This window comes from Oryza sativa, chromosome 1 (genome assembly GCF_034140825.1).
Source record: "Oryza sativa Japonica Group chromosome 1, ASM3414082v1".
In the NCBI taxonomy this organism is placed as follows: domain Eukaryota; kingdom Viridiplantae; phylum Streptophyta; class Magnoliopsida; order Poales; family Poaceae; genus Oryza; species Oryza sativa.
The window spans coordinates 38,673,566-38,691,939 of record NC_089035.1 but is presented as its reverse complement, the minus strand read 5'-3'; the positions used below and the strand labels follow the sequence as shown (position 1 = coordinate 38,691,939).

General features: G+C 42.6%; 2 protein-coding genes across 4 annotated transcripts; one reads left to right on the top strand and one right to left on the bottom strand.

Moving 5' to 3' along the window:
* The first annotated feature begins 4,033 nt into the window (after positions 1–4,033).
* LOC4325084 (DNA repair RAD52-like protein 1, mitochondrial) lies at positions 4,034–6,156 on the top strand. 2 transcript variants are annotated; one of them, XM_015765735.3, is made up of 4 exons: positions 4,034–4,353; positions 4,959–4,996; positions 5,129–5,223; positions 5,795–6,156. In XM_015765735.3, exons 1-4 carry the CDS (start codon positions 4,064–4,066, stop codon positions 5,936–5,938), a joined length of 567 nt encoding a protein of 188 aa, XP_015621221.1. In that variant the 5' UTR covers positions 4,034–4,063; the 3' UTR covers positions 5,939–6,156. The 2 variants fall into 2 exon arrangements, 1 of the variants encoding a protein (XP_015621221.1); XR_010738429.1 differs by lacking the exon at positions 4,959–4,996.
* Positions 6,157–7,356: 1,200 nt separating this feature from the next.
* On the bottom strand, positions 7,357–13,857 carry LOC4325083 (uncharacterized). 2 transcript variants are annotated; one of them, XM_015765734.3, is made up of 6 exons: positions 13,422–13,857; positions 13,118–13,250; positions 12,149–12,287; positions 11,736–11,772; positions 9,206–9,497; positions 7,357–8,739 (listed from the first exon to the last, which is right to left on the bottom strand). In XM_015765734.3, the coding sequence occupies exons 1-6, from the start codon at positions 13,602–13,604 to the stop codon at positions 8,714–8,716; spliced, it is 810 nt and encodes a 269-aa protein (XP_015621220.1). In that variant the 5' UTR covers positions 13,605–13,857; the 3' UTR covers positions 7,357–8,713. The 2 variants fall into 2 exon arrangements, with proteins under 2 accessions (XP_015621220.1, XP_015621219.1); XM_015765733.3 differs by having other exon boundaries at positions 7,357–8,719; positions 13,422–13,853.
* Between the last annotated feature and the right edge of the window lie 4,517 nt (positions 13,858–18,374).

Below are 18,374 nucleotides of genomic sequence, written 5' to 3'. Positions count from 1 at the left end.
GTTTTCCGACTCGGTTCATGAGCTTGCTTTTAGCATAACAAATTGAGCTGCCTCAGTATCCACACCTATCATAATGGCTCTGAAGTTTCTAACAGGGTTTATAAAACCACGCGGATAAAACCACGCGGTTATCTCTAGATTATCATGGTAGCCATCTTAACTTTTAAAATCTCTCAACATTTTTTAGGACCCAAGCTGCCTCACTTGTGTTATGAGTTGTGCCACCGTCTTCTCTCCCGTATAATCTCCTCTCCTGTAGCAATCATGGAAACTAGTAGGAACAATATGAATTGATTCAAGCAAGATGAATTTCTAGGGATAGCTATGAATTATATATGCTTGCAAATTAATTCGATTTTATAGCGGTAGAAACCATAACAACATTGTCCGCGCTAACAGTAGGACTTAAGAGCTTCATGTGATAATGGGGCAGAAGTTAACTCTCCTAGCTACTAGTGTGCTAGGTGACTTAATAAGGTATTATGACTTTTTAGTTGCCTAAAAAATATTAATAAAATGAGCTGCAGGACCAAATCTACCAGTAACAAAGAAAATGAAAATGCTACACACGCGACCTGAGCGTCCAACTTTCCAACGACTGCGAAGTACACGGCGTCGGTAACATGCAGAACATCATACGAAGCCTTACGCCGTTACGTGGTATGGTGTTGTGCCATTTCAGTCGGACACCGGTTGAATGGAGTAGTCGTACGTATAGCAAGGTTCCGAAGAATAGTTACAGTGAATTACAGGAAATATACTACTTCCTCCGTTTCACAATGTAAGTCATTTTAACATTTTATACATTTATAATGATGTTAATAAATCTAGATAGATATATATTTTTAGATTCATTAATATCGATATGAACGTGAAAAATGTTAGAATGATTTACATTATGAAACGGAGGGAGTAGCATGCAAAAGCGAAACCATACGGCCGAAATACTCTGGAAAAATAATAATGCAAAGCTTCCGTAGAAAAACCCAAACCATTCCAATACTTCGCAATAGAGGGCAGCTACCGTACGGGATTCCATTGCAACGCAGTAGTCACGGGATAATTAACAAAACCACCCCGACAGATTTAATACCACACTTCGTCATTTTTCCGACCAAGGCCAACTCTGCTCGATTCCCTATCCAGAACCCGGCTGATATGCAACTACTCATAGCAACCCCAACCAGAACCCAGCTGCGTGCGATACCTCGCCGGCGGCGCGGAGCGCCGCCGCAACTACTCTGAGCGACCCCAGCCAGAACCCAGCTCGGTATCGCGCTCGATACCTCGCCGGCGACGCTCCGCGACGCCGCAACTACTCTGAGCAAGAGCGCTCCTTCCTTCGCCCCGAATCCTCGATACCTCGCCGGCACCGCCTGCAACTACTCCAAGTAGGGACTCCCCCAAGCCAGAACCTGGCTCGGTATCGCGCGCGGAGGCGTGCGATACCTCGCCGGCGACGCTCCGCGACGCCGCAACTACTCCGAGCAGCCCCAGCCAGAACCCGGCACGCCTCACTCCGAGCAGGAGTGCTCCTTCTTCTGCCCAGACAGGTATCATCTTCTCTAGTTTTTGGGTATCAGTGTTTTTCTCTAGTTTAGGTATCAGCTTGTCTCTAGTGTAGGTATCAGCATGTCTATTTTTTTCAAGCTATAATGGTTTGTGTTCTGCTTGTTATGTGTGGGGCCAAAAAATGACTGAAAAAATGTGTGAATTATTCATGCTGTTGTAGTTTCAGTTAAAAAATGGACTCCTCGGTTGGATCCGCTGGAAGAATGATAGAAAAGATAGCAAATGAAGGGAGTGATTTCCTTGGTGAAAGAAGTATCAAAGAACAGTAGAGTGGCAAGGAAGATGTCTCTGTTGAAAGAGCAATGGAACAAGTATCAAGTCATGATGATGATGCCTGATACTGAATGGAAAGCTTCTGAACAATTGTGATGTATGGTCAGAGAATGTCAAATTTTGTTGCACTTGATACTTGAATTTTATCTGATACTTGTACTGTGAGGTGATCTTGGTACCTTGTTGTGAGAAGTACTGAGTTGGTCATGCCTAATACATGTACTAAGCTAGTCATGACTGTGTAGTACCAGTCATGATACCTATAGTGACCATGTGCTGTAAGGTATCAGGTCTGGTGCCTTGGTTTTTTGTGAGGTACCAGACCTGATACCTAGGTTGTTTCTAAGCACCAGACCCTGGTACTTGTATTTTGTGAGGCTGGTACCCCTATCCTGTGAGGAATCATGTCTGGTTCCTAGGTTAAGACATGGTACCTGGGTTTTTTTTTGAGGTACCAGGTCTGGTACCTTGGTTGTTTCTAGACACCAGACCCTGGTACCTGTATTGTATTGTGTGAGGCTGGTACCCCTATCCTGTGAGGAACCATGTCTGGTTCCTAGGTTTAGACCTGGTACCTGGGTTTTATGTGAGGTACCGGTACCTTGGTTGTTGCTAGGCACCAGACCCTGGTACCTGTATTTGTGAGGTTGGTACCCCTATCCTGTGAGGTGCCATGTTTGGTTCCTAGGTTTAGACCTGATACCTGGGTTTTCATTGAGGTACAAGGTCTGGTACCTAGTTTAGACAAGGTGGTGGTAGCAGGTACCGTGTGCCTCACAGTAACCCTAGGTTCAGGTGTGGTACCTGGTACTAGGTACCAAATCCCATTGTGTGAGGTACCAAGGTACCATATCATGGTACCTTCACTGGAAGGTACCAATCAAAGCCTCCGATGCTTGTAGGTACCAACCCCATTTTGTGAGGTACCAAGACCCTGATACCTTTCAAATACAGGGAAAAAATATTTTAGGTACCAACCCCCATATACTTATTGACATTTTGATTTCATGGTTTAAATTCGCGGTATATATTTTTTTAAAAAAATATCACACAACAAGCATAAAAAAAGTTGAGTGCTGCAAATGAAAGATAAGTTTGGATGTATTTCACATGGTGACACTGCAGTAGCCATTACATGGTGACATTTGTTCACATATTCACATGATTTAAAACAAAAAAAATGGTGGTACCACCAGATAGTTGGCCTGGTTGTTGGGGGGGGGGGAGGTCAGTACATGGTTCAAAAGCACTATGGAGTTGCCTTTACATTTTAAAACAAACACCATCACTAACTTTAGATGACGCGATGTGGATGTAGGTCGTTGAAGCGATGGTAAATCAACCTATGGCCGGAGCACGACAGGTACCAGTGGAAAGAAACGAAGGGAGCCAAAAGAAGATGCAGCACTGCCGACGTGGAGGATGGAGGAATCGGCCGGAGTGGAGTGCGCCGAGTGGAGGAGCCGATTCCGATCGAAGGAAGGATGTGATGGGAGTGGCGCCGCAGCACCGCCGGCGTGGGGGACGGAGGGAGGAAGAGGAGCGGCGGCGCAGGCTCGCCGGCGTGGGGAGGCGGAGGGAGGGAGGGGAGCGGCTGCGCACGCCGGCGAGCGCTGTGAATAGAGGGGAAAAACACAGAGAGAGGAAGGGAGCTGTGAGTAGCTGCAAGCTGTAAGCCGTGGCGTTTCGGACACATTAAGGGCCCATTTGATTTGTAGGAAAAATGTAGGAATTTTGGAGGATTTCAATCCTATGGAAAAAAATCCTATGAAGGCCTTTGAGACAAAGGATTGAATCCTATCCAATCCTTTAAAATTCCTATGGAATGGGTAATCCTATGCACATTTTGGAGGAAAGTTAGCAAGATGTCTAACTTCTTGGAACATTTCCTCTGAGTCTATCTCTCTCATCTGATTCTTGCGTTTTTCCTGTGGTCCAATCAAACGGCCATTCCTGTGTTTTTCCTGTGTTTTGTAATCCTCTGTTTTACAATTGTATTCCTGTCAGAATCCTGTGTTTTTCCTATTACTCTGTTTTTTCATTCATACGATTCAAAGGGACCCTAAAGCTGTCCCGTGACCGCCCGCACCGCCACGGGATGCCGTGCGATAGATTTTCTGTTCGCAATAAAAGGCGACCTTCCGATTCTCCACTCCAAAACCCCAACCAAACCCCTCTCGCTCTCCCCGCCCCCTCCGCATCCCCCGATTCCCCCGCCATGGCTTCCGGTGCCCTAGCCCGCCTCCTCCTCGGCCGCCGCGCGGCCGCCACCCCTCTCCTCGCGCGCCCCTTCGCCGCGAAGGCCCGCGCGTCGCGCCGGCCGCAGGAGCCGGCCTTCCCGTCGGAGGACGAGGACGACTTCGCCGGCGGCGAGGTGGCCGCGCCCGCGCCCACCGAAGGCATCAGCAAGCCGCTCGCCGAGGTCCTCAGGGAGCTCGGTAAGAGGGTCCCCGAGGCCCTCGTCAAGACGCGCGTCGAAGATGGCTTCTCCCTGAAGTACATCCCATGGTGAGCCCGCTCGATCACTTTCGATGGCCTATCGAAATCCTCCCTTCCTACACACCAACACAGGGATCGGCTTATTTTGGGAGATTTCCCTGTTAGTTTTTAACGCGTTGCGCGTATTTGCGGATTTTTGATGTGGTTTACATTAATGTCCTAGATTATACTTGTAGAATCGTGCTTAGCAGCTGAATGATGCTTGGACCTAACACACTACACTGTTCTGCGAAGTGTGAACTACATGTAATTGTTGGTTCGTTCGTGTAAAAATTTGGGATTGATTGATGGAGAGGAAAAAATTTGGCCACCTGCTGCTTTGAGAGGAGCTAGATTAAATATAAAAAACTTGAAGGTCTTGATTCTTGAGAGCAATTCATCTTCTTTTTAATTCTCAATGGTAGCATTATGGTCTCCTTTATATACATGTATTCACTAACAACTTCTCCAATAAGAAGGGATAAAACATACGATCTTCCTTAAACAACCATATCCACCTAGCTAACTTTACAATCGGTAATGCCATGAGCTTCAGCAACCATACCATTGTTTGAGTTGGGTAAATGACGCTCATATAGTTGTATTTGTGTTTTCACTTCTGATGACTTTTGCAGGCACATTGTTAACAAAATTCTGAATATACATGCTCCAGGTGAGTTTTTTTCTGGTCACTACTACATTGGCTGTTTACTTATACTCTTGTAGAGGGATTAGTTTCAAAGTGGGCCAGAAGTTGAGTGATCATATTTGCTGTTTTAATTTTAGATTTTTGTATCCATTGCAGAATGGTCTGGCGAGGTTCGCAGCATTGTTTATTCATCTGATGGAAAATCTGTATCTGTTATTTATCGCGTGACTCTCCATGGAACTGATGCAGAGGTACCTATTTTCCCCAGGAAATCATATTTTGTATAGATGACAAGCTCTCTGCAACTAAATTACTAAATGTCATTCCGAAACTAGAAGATATGGATGAATTATTGAATCCCAGGCCTTCTAGTATGGTACTATTGACAATCTGCTGATAAATTTCAAACTAAGTATGGCTGCCCCCTTTTTGATGCAGGATTTCTTTTGATGCTGAACTAGGATTTCATGCCATAGTTCATCAAAATTTACTAGGCATGCTTTGTGTCGTACTGTTATGTATGGTTTAGGTTATTTAGATTCATATACTGCATTTTCTACTATTCTCCCATTTGTAATCTTCCAGTATGTTACTAGTTCTTCAATCATGGAGTGCACATGCTGATGCATATAAATATACTAATGAAATTCTATTCCAAATGGTAAGGCGAGGATCCTGGAGATCACTCAGCATTCCTTTGTTAAATACAAACTCATCTCAACTCGAAGCGTTGAAATGCTAGGCTTTAACATACTAACATTACATAGTTCTGTTTAATTAACATATGGTAGAACTGACCTATTTGGGATATATTTCTTTCAGATCTACAGAGAAGCCACTGGAACTTCTTCTGCTGATGATACAGGCTATGGAGATCCTGTGCAGAAGGCTGAAGCAATGGCTTTTCGCCGAGCTTGTACCCGTCTTGGTCTTGGACTTCATCTCTATCATGAAGATATGTCATAAATGCTTAATGTCAATTGTCTGCGGTATTAAACTCTTGCATGTCTCATGGTGCACAGACCCCCTTTTGTGCTGGATACACTTTTCTTGTGCATGTTATGAACGTCCAGCATATGAAGCTAGGTACTTTAGGTGGTTGCGTAGATCGCTAAATGTAAGCTACTAATGCAACTACTGTTGAACTATTACCTTATTATGAACCAGCCTGCTGTTCCAAGATATATGTCCCTTTTTCGTATCAAGAAATTCCTGGTTACTGCTGGAATTAAATTATTTCATATGAAATTCCTGCGATTGAAAATATGCATATGCTATTTATTCCACTGATTCTTATGGGAATCGGACTTCTATTCTTTCTGATCTATAACATTCTTTTACTATATATTTCATTTGCATGCTCGCTGGAAGGAAACATATTGCATGTTAGCGGTTGTTCCCGTATTAATGGTTTTGCAGGGTGATCAGGCAAGTTTTTTTGTACAGTTATGTTTACTATTTGAATTTCAATCCAATAGAATTTTTTGATGACGCAACTGTTCTTCAATATTTATAGCACCTTCTTTTCTCTTGTTAGGTCAAATGATTTATATGTACTTACTTGAGTTTGTTCTAAGGGATGCTGAGTCATTCTGACTTCCAAAATTTCCACGACTGATGTAGCTAACTAGCTATACTAGGCAATAACTTCTGACAAAATAACAGTCTAAACTAACCTTCATCAGTATTTTGTATATTACAAACAATCTGGTTATTGCCATCTTCGTATAGAACTGGACATGCAAACTGTTGGTTTATATCGATTGTAGTTGGACCTATGTGCTGTTTTACCGTAATAATTTGAGCAAATTGGTTATTTGTCCACAGCTTAGGTATGATTCTTAACTCAGGCTCCTTTTGGAATTGCGTTGGATTATGATAATATCATTTGGTGCAACTGCTTTTTAGACATTTCCGCATTTTATGCTTGACTTCTCTCTCTCTCTCTCTCTCTCTCTCTATCTTTGTTGCAAAAGATAATGTTATTATTGTTTCCCAAAAATATGGAACTGATGGGAGAGACATGACTGTTAAATAACATATTTCATTCTAACCTTAATTTTATAGGTAAAACAAACTGTAGCGATTATAAGTTTTCATTCCCACAACAACTTTAAACAATAAGCACAACACCACACAGCATGGAAACTGCAAAGCACGCCTTGAGAGTGGCTTGGTACTTTGTAGAAAATAGCAGCAGCTGAAGTGATTTCTTTAATTGTAATTGGTGCATCACTATCTCACTGGATAATTTGAGTTTATTTAGCTAAAATATTACTGGATGGTGGTTCAAATGAACTGCCTTAACTGAGTGATTTTAACACATACTTTTCACATCAGTAATTCCTGTTTATTTAAATTCTGATTTCTGAGATGAAACTAGGTAAAAGATAAACGAGCAAGAAATTTGCATCACGGTAGGTAGATTTTACATAACATTATACAATAAACTACAACATCAGGAATGGATGTGGCAGAAATGCAGGATTGAATAGTAAACAGTTCTGCTTGACTGCTTGTCCTAAAAGTGTCACAGTACTACTTTATTATTACAATCACCATGTCCGATAATAGTACATTAAAAAGCATTAAGGCTTCTCTCTGTACACACAGAGAGAGGGAAGAGAGGTGGGGAAGGAGGGAAGGGAGCAGAAAGGAGTGATCCTGGACCTAACCATGGTAGTGACATTGGGGAAGCAATGGACATCTAGATGAGTGGCCGACCCAAGACAATAAAATATATCTATGGGTCCATTGGGGTTAATGAATGAAATACATAGGCAGTGTCTGGCATTTCCAAAGCCTTCTTTGGGGTACCATCACTATGTTAGAAATGACAGGAGGTAGCACTAAGTGCCAAAAACAAACATTAGCACTCCTCTGAACCTGTCTCTGACAAGGGGCACAGGCTCTCCTTAGAGCCTTAACCACCTAGATGCAAGCTATAAACTGGAAGATAAAAAAGGAATGTTAGTTGGAGCACCTAATAGTTGCTTACTAAAGGTTAAAAGTTGGTTACACAAGTTAACACGTGGTGTTAGATAAGTTGCTGGGGGCTAATTTGCATGGGAAGAGGTTAAAGACTGGTTACATGTCAAATTGATTTCCTCTAGGTAACAGCAAGACTAGAAGATTAGGGTCTGCTAAATGGTTTGTGCTTCATCCAGAAGCACATGGCCTATGCTAAATACAATATAGATTCCACTGACGAAATTTTGAAGTGGCATTCTTGCTCGATCAGTTGTTTAGATGTCACTTTTGTCCAATTGGCCTGTATCAGCATGAACCCTCCCTGGGTTAATGCTTGATTGTTAGGGTTACTTTTGCCCATAGCCTTCTCTGCTAGGGTTGAAATTAATCCATGAAGTCCTTCCTTGGACTGTTGTTAAATTGGTTGGTTTGTGCTTCTCTGTTAGTACAGCCCCATCCATGGGGGCATTAAGCTTTGAGCCCATCCTGGGGCTGAAGCTTATCTCCAATCACCACATGACCATGTGGGATATGGAGTGTGCACTTTTAGCTGATGAGCATGAGGTCAACAATAGTGCCTTCTGGTGTTAGAGATGGATGCATGGACTCAACATGTGGGAAATAAAAATGAGAGTGACGATGAGAAAGGAGACCATGGTTAGGCCAAGGGTTGCTCTGGAGCAGCAGACACAGCAAAGTGCGAGGGAATGAGCCGGTAAGGATGAGCAGCCTGAGTTGGAGTCGGCAAAGTAGGAGCTGTGAGAGCCATAGTCATGCCTGTTTAATGGGGACACACACTGTGAATGTATTAGTGTCACTACTGAGCAAGAAAGAAATAATGTAACTATATTATGAGAAAATGATAGCTTTCTTAGCAAACAAGCGTGAAAAAGTAAACCATACTTTGTATCATTCTCATTACATGTCCACTAGTTAGGATTCTTTATGCACTGACTGATTGACAAATGCGTAAAAGACAGCTAATTTGTCCTTAGAAATGTACTGGGGCAGACTGAAAAGTTCCATATTGAAATGCAACCTTTTGTTAGGGTTGAAATGCAACCTAGTAACAGCTGCTGGATTGCTTTTCTTGTTTTAATATTCATGCAAAGTAACCTCTGAATTGCATTTTTGTCAAGTGAAGAGAAAAAAAAATCTAATGTACTTTTGAAAGCTCTATATTTTACCTAGGAAACTAGGATCATGCCTACACAGAGGATTTGAATTATGATGGAGGTGCATATACAAGAGAGCTAGTAATACCTGCTTGGGCTTGAGGACTCGCTGCAAGAGACAATGGCCCTCCATATTGCTGTGCAAAACCTGTTACAGCAGCAGCTGTAGAAGCCACAGTTGAGAAGTGAAACATCTGTGGGTATTGCAAGTTGTAGCCTTGTCCACTTGCATAGTTGGTTGTAGTGCTTCCTGATTGCCCAAACTGGAAATATGGATAAAAGGGGCTGCTTCCAGTCACCATGCCAGCTGCTGCTGCTGCCGCCGCCGCCGCCGCTCCATAAAATGGGTATTGAGCTCCTCCGTAGATGTTGTAGTAGTTCTAATTAACAGCACAAGGAGAAGATAAGTCTTGATTCCATGACGTTTGTTCTTTCTGATATAATTCTGTGATGTATGTTAGGAACTCTGTTATAATTCAGTTCACATTACATTCAAAACATACCTATATGCAGCTTGAATCTGTTAGGTTTGCAAGAGATGCATTTTAGCATCTGTAACTTTATGTAAAAAGTTGAATTAAGTGCTTGCATATTCTGTTAAGTTTTCTTGCTTCTTGTTGAAAATTTACTAATGAATTTGAATCAGTGACTCTGATAGTACTATATTAAGGCGGCTAAGGCGTAAGTGCATAACCGTTAGCAACTGTTAAAGTAAAGGCAACAATTTGGTTTAATTGTCATTTTAATATTTTGGATATGCCTTTTACAGTACATAACCAATAATCTAATTCTGGGTATCACAGTCACTATGCAGATGTACAATTTACCTACTTTTAAAAGGTGTTCTGTTGCATTATTCTAGAAAATATCCTACTATATCCAAACAAGTAACTTATTTTGTTTTTTCCTCGCTCCAACACTAGTAAATGGATGGTGTCAAAATGCATGGTTTGGAAATTGGAACTGAGAGAGAGAGGAGGGGGAGAAGGGGGCAGGCTATAGTCCCGTTATTAGAGTGGTATACCTCAAATAGTTTTTTTTTTCTAGCTCATGTAAACTATCAAACAGTATTGAAATACCAAGTTTCTGTGCTTCCTATTTGACTTCATGAAAATCATGTGCCTCTGCAACAGATTACATGTTAGACAGACACTTGACTGTTCCTGTCATATGCAGTGCATCAATCTGGGACAAAGCTAAATTGGCGCACTAACTGCAAAAACCTGTATTCTGGACTACATTTAGGTCCATGCATCAAAGGCCCAATAGGTGACTTAGGTCTTTATGGAGCCAAACAGAGGTATAGCTTTGAATAGAATTGTGGACCCACGCATGTGCTGTCACTAAGTTTATTTGGCTAACAAAGGGGTCTAGCTGATGGGAGGATGGACCCAGTGTTTAACAGGTTTGGTCTGGACAAGCTAGGGCCCATGTCATGTGCGCCTGTACCAGGTAAGATAGAAGCTGCTAGGACCATAAGGCACTATACTTGATGGAGGCTCAGGATGGATAATTGATGATTTTTTTTAATGCAGGCATGGACATTGTTTGGACTGGGCTCATCTCATATGGGACAACTGTTTGAGGGGGGTTGGAAAACAACCTCATATCCATTAGCGAAGCTGGACTCAGAAATTCAACATTATAATACCTGTTACACGTGAAGGGAATGGTTTTGAAAGGATGCATGGCTTAGGGCCTTTCAGCACAATAGCACATAATATTGTCACTGAACATGGAGGAAGCTAGGCAGGCGATGGATATTCTTAAGAGCTGCTAACTCATGCCAACTGACAGGTAAAAACTACTGGTAAAGGAAAATCTTTATCAGCCTGTGGTATTTCAAATGGTTCAATGTATTGAAATTGCTAGGATTTTTGGTTTTCTAGTAGCAAAAGTGATTATTTTGATAGCTTTTCTTTTTGTATATTCATGTTATTATATTTATATAGGGGTACTGGGGTAGTGCTACACACTAATGTTTATTTGGTGTGGGGCTGTGGGCTTGTATTAGCTAGTTATGTGCTTTCCATTAGTAACATTTTAATGGGATCTGTACATGATTTACAAGTTTGAGTGTTTGACAAGCATGCTATGCCAGTTTTTAAGTGACGGTGCATGCAGGATGTCAGTTTGTAAGTAAAACCTGTGTAGGATTTGCTATGAAGACAGATTTCATTTAGTACACTAGAGTATGGAGACAAACCGTCCAGGTTGGCTTGAAAGCTCGCGGTTGAAGAGGCTAATATGCTTAGCATTTCTCACCTTCTTTGGGTTACTGTTTGCTATAGCAGTATAGTATATGTTCCTGTAGCAGCATTTAATTTCGTGCAATGTCTTGTTTTGCTATTAGATGTTTATGTGCTACTATTTTCTATGCAGCATGTATCATATCTTGATTGCTATTGCAAATGCATACTACAAAACTAATTTCTGGTACACCTATAAGCATTGTCACAATGGTATGTTAGCTTAAAATTGATATGCTTAATATTTGTCCCCGCACCCACCCCCAACACACACAGAAACTGATCTCAGTTAAATAATAAGAACATCAGCATCCTATTATATTTTTTATCCAACTAATAGTACTTGCTGGATTTGCAAGAGGAACTTACTGTGGGATAACTGTAGTCTGGAGAATAGGGAGAGTACCTGCAGTAGTTAAGGGAAGGAGAAGAAATAATATCAATTTTGTATCAATCATGGTTATGAAATCATCTACTCGACTAAGCATCTAATAGCTTGCGCCAGAGGGAGAGTAGGGCGTGCTTGCAGTCTAAGGGAGATAACAAGACTGCCCTTTCATGTGCCACTGGATCAGCATGCACTGCCAGTGCCAGCCTGCCACTGTGTGTGTGTGAGAGAGGAGGGGTTGGGGCCTTGGGGGTGCAAGCTAAAAAGCTTCCATGCCATTCACCATTGACCAAGGCGGCATGTCATGATGCACATGTCATGCATGTGATAAGCCCCCCGTCATAGTTGGTCCTTGGGAACTTTAAGGGGGGAGAGAGAGAGAGAGAGAACTTACCCATAGACATGGTAAGGGAGACCTTGTGGGATAGCATAATGGGGGAAGGTGGCGTGAGAAGGAAAAGCTGCGCCCAGACCACCTTGGATCCCTGCCTGCTGGCTAAAGGACTTCATCACCCTAAAGCTCCTAGCCCCTCCTGTAGCAACATCGTCAAGAAAATTAGAGCAAATTTACCCACATTGCCTTGCTAGCATTATCTGCAAAAAGACACTTGAAAGCAGCCTTGCACTTGTTCTGATGCACCACTAATGAGTTTATTCACAGAGATGGTCAAACCATTCTTCGGTCGCTGAATTGCAAGACGACATAATAGAAGTAAAAGATTCTCTGAATCTGTCCCGATTAATTTAGGGTTAAGGTTTGATCCTATAGTTTATTATCTGAGCCTAGGATTTATAATTAGTATAGCGCATTATCCGAAACAAGGCACTTATTTCAAGGATAACTAACATCTTTGTACTGCTAATGTTGTTCGTCCTCCTTATCTACTTTTCCAGTAACTAAATTCCAAGATAATATCGTCAAGACTATGGATTTTTTTGCTGCTAGGTAAAAGGGCAGTCCTGTCAAAATGTATGCTCTGTACTTAGTAAAAATTAGTTAGCACTAAGCTAAACCAATGCATTTAAAAGGTCCTCATCTAACAAGGCTTAGCCAATTAGCAAAGTTAGGCAAACTTGATGTCGTGTTCTTTAAGCTCTTATTTATTCTATTGGCAGGAAGGAACTTTTTTGCGCATAAAATCATAACAGCTAAGTTTGCGATCATGAAACTATATGTGGAAATCATAGAAAATGCCAGAGTTAGTGCATCTATAATGATTATCACTTCTCTTTTTCAAGAGCTTTTGGTGTTGGGCTGTTTTCAACTCATAAGAAGTTGTCATCGAAGGCTTTCAAGCAAGCTAGCTAACTGTGTGTTCTATGTTGCTTTTGTTAGCTGGTGAGATAATGGCAAATGTCTAACCATGCTGTGGGGTTGGAGGCCTAGATCTCTGAACCCCAAGGGAAGCCAGATTACAGTTAGCCCTTCTCCCGTCGATCACCGGCGCGGGATCAACGCAAGCCCTCATCGCCGCATCCGGGTCCCGGAAGGTAACCTACAATACGAATTTGTGGTGCATAATTTAATAAAAATTAAGCATTCTTTGCATATTGCAGCAAACCAAAAAGGAAAGAAAAAACTCGTGGACTAGAACTGAAAGGTTTGCAAAGTAAACTGCTGCAATTAAGTGCACGTAAAGGAAAGATAGAACTGTAAATGATCATACAAATCCATAGCCCTTGGATCTGCCAGTGTTCTTGTCAGTGATAACAACTGCCTCCAGGATCTCCCCAAACTGCTCAAAGTACTTCCTCATGGTCTCCTTCTGGGTCTCCCATGCCAGCCCTCCTACAAACACCTTGGTGTAGGTTGTGTCCCCAAATTGCCCTATCACACTCGGTGGACTCATGATACTAACTTCAACTCAGCAGCAAGAAATCTAGCTCAGAAAAGGAACAAGAAAAACCAGCAACTAAGGATCTGAATTTAGCTAGGACTTGTTAGGGGAAGATTAGGAGATGGAAGAGAAGAGAAGAGAAGAGAAGAGAGGAGGGAAAGAAGGAGGGAGGCAGGAAAAGCTAAAGGTTAGAAGGAAAAGGGGGTAGGAGAGAGGGGAAGGGAGAGTACAGAAGGGCAATATATACAAGTGTCTGCTATAATGCACCACTCTTGTCCTTTTGGTCCAAACCATGCTCGTATAATAATACTACACACCGGGAGACACACCCACCCCGGCCAAAGCATCAGTAGAATGACTCAACTGTCCTTATTGGATGAACAGTAGTTACAGGGTGGCGTTGAGCTGTCCTTGTCTGGATAGTGGCAAAAACGGAACGGAGTTAGGGAGGGATTCCGTCGGGAATTAGGGAACTTAACAGAATTTCGTAAGATGCAGGCCTTGTGAGCGTATCCCGATTTTGTTTGTTTAGATTGGAGGTAGGTCATTATAGATAATCAAGCGTAATCAGTCTAGCGCTGTTCGTGCTCTGAATGCAATTATAACATAGTAGTTTGATTATTATATTCTAGCAGAACAGAGGACATAATGGATTTATGGATGTACTCTCTTGCGTAATTGGAGGTTTATGGTGGACAGAATGGGTTTATGGGCGCATCAACATATCTTCTGGTCATACTTGGTACAATCTAATACCAAGCAGAATATGATGTGTAGAGATCATTTTGAGTACTGTTTTGCTTCAAAGTGGTAGATAAGCATGGGTTGAGGAAGTGGGCAGAAAGAGTTTAAAGGTAAAATCACTGCACCACTAATATAGGTTATTTTGTGCTATATTTCTAGGTGAGAATAATTTATGCCTGATAGGACTGCAATTGCAGATAAGTTCTATTTTATAAAGCCCAGGGCTTTTTTTACCTGAACAAATCCTTTGTGCAAATCTTAGGCTAGTTGTTTATCCGAGTTATATCTCATGCCCCATTTCCAACCCATGTTAAATATCCTAATTCCTATCTGAGACGTTTTGCCAACAATTGTGAAGGTTATATTACTTCACTCAATAAATATATGCTACATTAAATGAACTAATCAGTAGAGCAATATAGTTAGAGATTATCAGCATCACTCTCACTCGTGATCCTAGGCTGCTAGCCGCTTTGAGTTGGAGCAAAGCTGTGGTGGAGGCTTTCTTCCTTGTACATCAAGCACGTAGAAAAATATGCCCCACCAATGGAGGGAGAGATATTTGATGATGTGCACTGCCTGGCAAACTGAGGGAATGCATGATGTGCCATCAGATCTGATCTGGAGATGGACGGCTGGAGTTGCCACCCCAATTGGAGTGGTTGGGGGAGTACTGAACTGTTTCGAGGCTTGACAAGGACGCAGGTGCCAAAGCTTTTGCCTGTCTCTCTAGCTCCTCCTAACTCTAGATCTCTCTTGGCCTGTAAGCCACCTCTGATAACAACAGCCTCCTCCATCACTTTGTCATGTCCCAGACAACAACAATACAATCTTTGGCGCCCCGTGTGTATGTACCTATCCATGCAATATCTTGCTGCTGACTAATAGTTGTCCCTTTCTTTTCAAGACGAAAATAAAGAATATGCGGAAAGTGTATATCATGTAACATGTGTCTGCAACTGCAAGGTTAGATTTATTAACATAGAAAGCATATGTTCGTTCATACTTGTGAGTACAAGTACTTCAAACAGTCTGAAGCACCTTTGGAATCTGACATGGTAGCGTAAATACTAATATAATAAAGTAGGCTAGAGTGGGTTCTCATATATAATAGTGTCTAAGCGAGGAGACTCTCCTTAGCTTTAGATACTCTTGCATGAGATTAGGAGTACCTGCAGGAGAGATTAGTATATTACAGAAATCCATGAAGAAAAGTGTAATGTGCATAATCCGAGAACATTCGCTTAAATTATATGAATATCAGTGTGAGGGGGCTATCACCTCGCTTTAGCTGACTGAAAATGGATGTCTAATGTGGAATTTATAATCTCGTAGTACTAGCTGGCTAGCTGCAAGTGCAGTATTCACATGAACTAGAAATAAGATGTATGTTATGAATCATTGAATTACATATGCTTTGATATTTTATCACTTTTGTCTCTTTCATTCCGATGGATGTTGTCTACTAATCATTTGGCTACATGCTTCATTGCAAGGGGAATCTTTTTTAACAACCAGGGGAGTATTTCTCTCTGGAGAAGGGAGGAATCTTAGCTTGGTCCAGTATACAGCCTGACGTTTGTATCAGACTACAGTATCTGCGTCCTAGATTAACTTCTCCCCAGGCCGGCTGTCCTTGTTGACTGGTCGAGGTGGACTGACCCTGGAGCAAGGGGGTCTTGGCTAATTGGACATGTGAAGCACTGAGGCGTCAGTCCATTGGTGCCTGGTCCTGTATGCAAGTGATCACTGTTCACATCCAATTCTGCTCTTCCACCAGCGCACTAAAGTTTGGAACTTTGGATACTCTCTAGTCTGAACCAGAATCCAGAAAACTTGGTAAGCTGCTGGCACATCTCGTAGTACAATTGGTAAGTTCTACTGCACGATGTTTGAATTATGGGATTGAATGGGGGAATTATCGGCTAGCTCAATCACTCACCAGTGATATACTGTAGTAGGGTTTTTCTGCCTTCCTTTACATGATTTCCATCATGCCGCATTTGGTACGTATGTATTTCGAGGGATTTTCACTAACAAATCAACCATTTTTTTTCAGGAACAGTAGAATCTTTGAAAAGAAAAGCGCAACTGCTGCTTATCTTTGAAAAGAATAGTAGTACTTCGTATATCTGTTGTCAGCGTGTCGTCTTTCGCCCGATGAATATTTGTTGAGACTTGAGAAGGGTACGTAAACGGCTGTGCCCATACTGCGCAGCAATTAGGATTCCACATTTCCACTACCCAACTGTCCAAGCTTCCAACCTGTATTATTCTGGTTAGGAGATATTGGGCGGTGCCACTGACGTAGGAAGACCTCGCTAAGTCTTTCCACTTGTAGGAAAAGATTGACGTAAAGAGAGAATCGTCTGGAATTTTGGTTGGTGGTGCAATGAATTTTTGGCTGCTAGTCGAACATAGAACATGCCCAATTAAAGCCTCGTAGGATTAGAATTTTTATCGGTAACATACGGCCTCTTGAAAAATCTCATCTACCAATATCTTACAAGATCTTTATACAACTCAAGTTCATGAGTTATAGTAGTGGTACTATACTGCGGAGTACTCTACAACTTGGGCTGCATGCATGCATGATTGCATGGACCTGACTACTGTCCAAATTAACGTAACGTGAGCAGGGGACTGATCCGTTTTTCGTTTTGACCACTGGTCCACGGTTCAAACCAACAGGGCACAGCGTGAACATGACTCCGGTACTAGTAGTAGGAGTAGGAGTGCACAATAGGCTAACTATACCTCTGAGCACTCTGTCTGTGGGCCACGTCGTGTTTTTAGCCGCAATAATTCAGGAAATAATTGGGCAGAGAGAGAGAGAGGGAGAGAGGAGGGGAGAGAAGAGCTGAGGCTGTCTGTCCCACGTGACTGGACAGAGTGCCCCCCTGCCGGGGAGGAGAAACCAGCTGTAAAGCGGGGCCCCCTCCTCTATCGAGGTCACTTGCGCGCAAAAAGCCACCGCCCACTGCCTCCCCCCGCGGGCTCGCCGGCACGTGCGGCCCAGGTACGGCCCGCGTGCACCGTGCTGGCCGCGCGGATCCTCTTCGCCACGAGAAAACCCGCTACGCGCACAAACCACACAACCCAACGGGAATGCTATATATACCACTTGACACATTTTTGAGCAGGTACAGTAGCAGGCTATAAGCCAGCTGTAAACATATTTTAAGGAGATAAGTGAGGAGAGAGAAGAACAGCGGGCTATATATTTATAGTCAGCTGTAGCACGGATTCCAAAACACAGTGTGTGTATGACAGGTGGAACCAAGTATTAATAGTGTAGTATGTAACCATTGTATTAATGAGCTATTAGATTAGCTATAGATGAATTGGAGCTAGTAGTTGGCTATACTATTAAACTTGCTCTTAGGGTGAAGATCACTCGAATTTTGAGCCTTCAGATATGCTCTAAGATTCGTGCTTCGTCTGTCTCTGATAAGCCCTGAACTACATACTATAATGGTTTCAAAGTTGAGGGTGAGAGAGAAAATGGGGTTTGGAGGCAGGGAAGTGAGAATTGTTCCCTAGCTAAGAGGAATGGTTAAGGCGGTGATAGTCTGATGGTGGACCCACGGTCATGGTTGGGCGGCGAGACAGTGGTGTTGTCGTCTCGACGAAAAAAAAAAGGTGATTGGTCTATATTGGCGATGGAAGCATGGATCCAAAGTGGTTAGGTGACCGTGGTGTCTCCGGTGGTCTCGAAACAGGGAGAAAGCATGGCTGGGGGAATGGAGGAGCTTGATCGGATGTATCTCGTCACGTGTTGGTAGTGGCTCCTGGCGCTAGCAAGGTCGAGGACGGCACGCTGGTATGGGAAGACGGTTGCAATGGAGAGGGCATGAGGATCGGGAGAAGAAGAGCCTGTCGCGATGGTGTCGTGAGTGAACGAGAAGAATATAATGACGGGTTGGGGCTAGAGAGGTGTTGAACAGATCTTAAAGTAGTCTAAAACATCCAAAGTCGTGTGATTTTAAAAGGGGAAATGTGCCCAGCGATGTAGGATAGGACCATTTTTAGGTTGTT

Excerpts from the sequence above, each read along its gene's own strand:
- LOC4325084 (XM_015765735.3), top strand. The coding sequence starts at position 4,064 with ATGGCTTCCGGTGCCCTAGCCCGCCTCCTCCTCGGCCGCCGCGCGGCC. Across the intron at positions 4,354-4,958 it reads TCCCTGAAGTACATCCCATG|GCACATTGTTAACAAAATTC; the intron begins GTGAGCCCGCTC and ends TGACTTTTGCAG. Across the intron at positions 5,224-5,794 it reads TCCATGGAACTGATGCAGAG|ATCTACAGAGAAGCCACTGG; the intron begins GTACCTATTTTC and ends TATTTCTTTCAG.
- LOC4325083 (XM_015765733.3), bottom strand. The coding sequence starts at position 13,604 with ATGAGTCCACCGAGTGTGATAGGGCAATTTGGGGACACAACCTACACC. Across the intron at positions 13,251-13,421 it reads GATCCAAGGGCTATGGATTT|GTTACCTTCCGGGACCCGGA; the intron begins GTATGATCATTT and ends TTCGTATTGTAG. Across the intron at positions 8,720-9,205 it reads GAGTCCTCAAGCCCAAGCAG|GCATGACTATGGCTCTCACA; the intron begins GTATTACTAGCT and ends CCCATTAAACAG.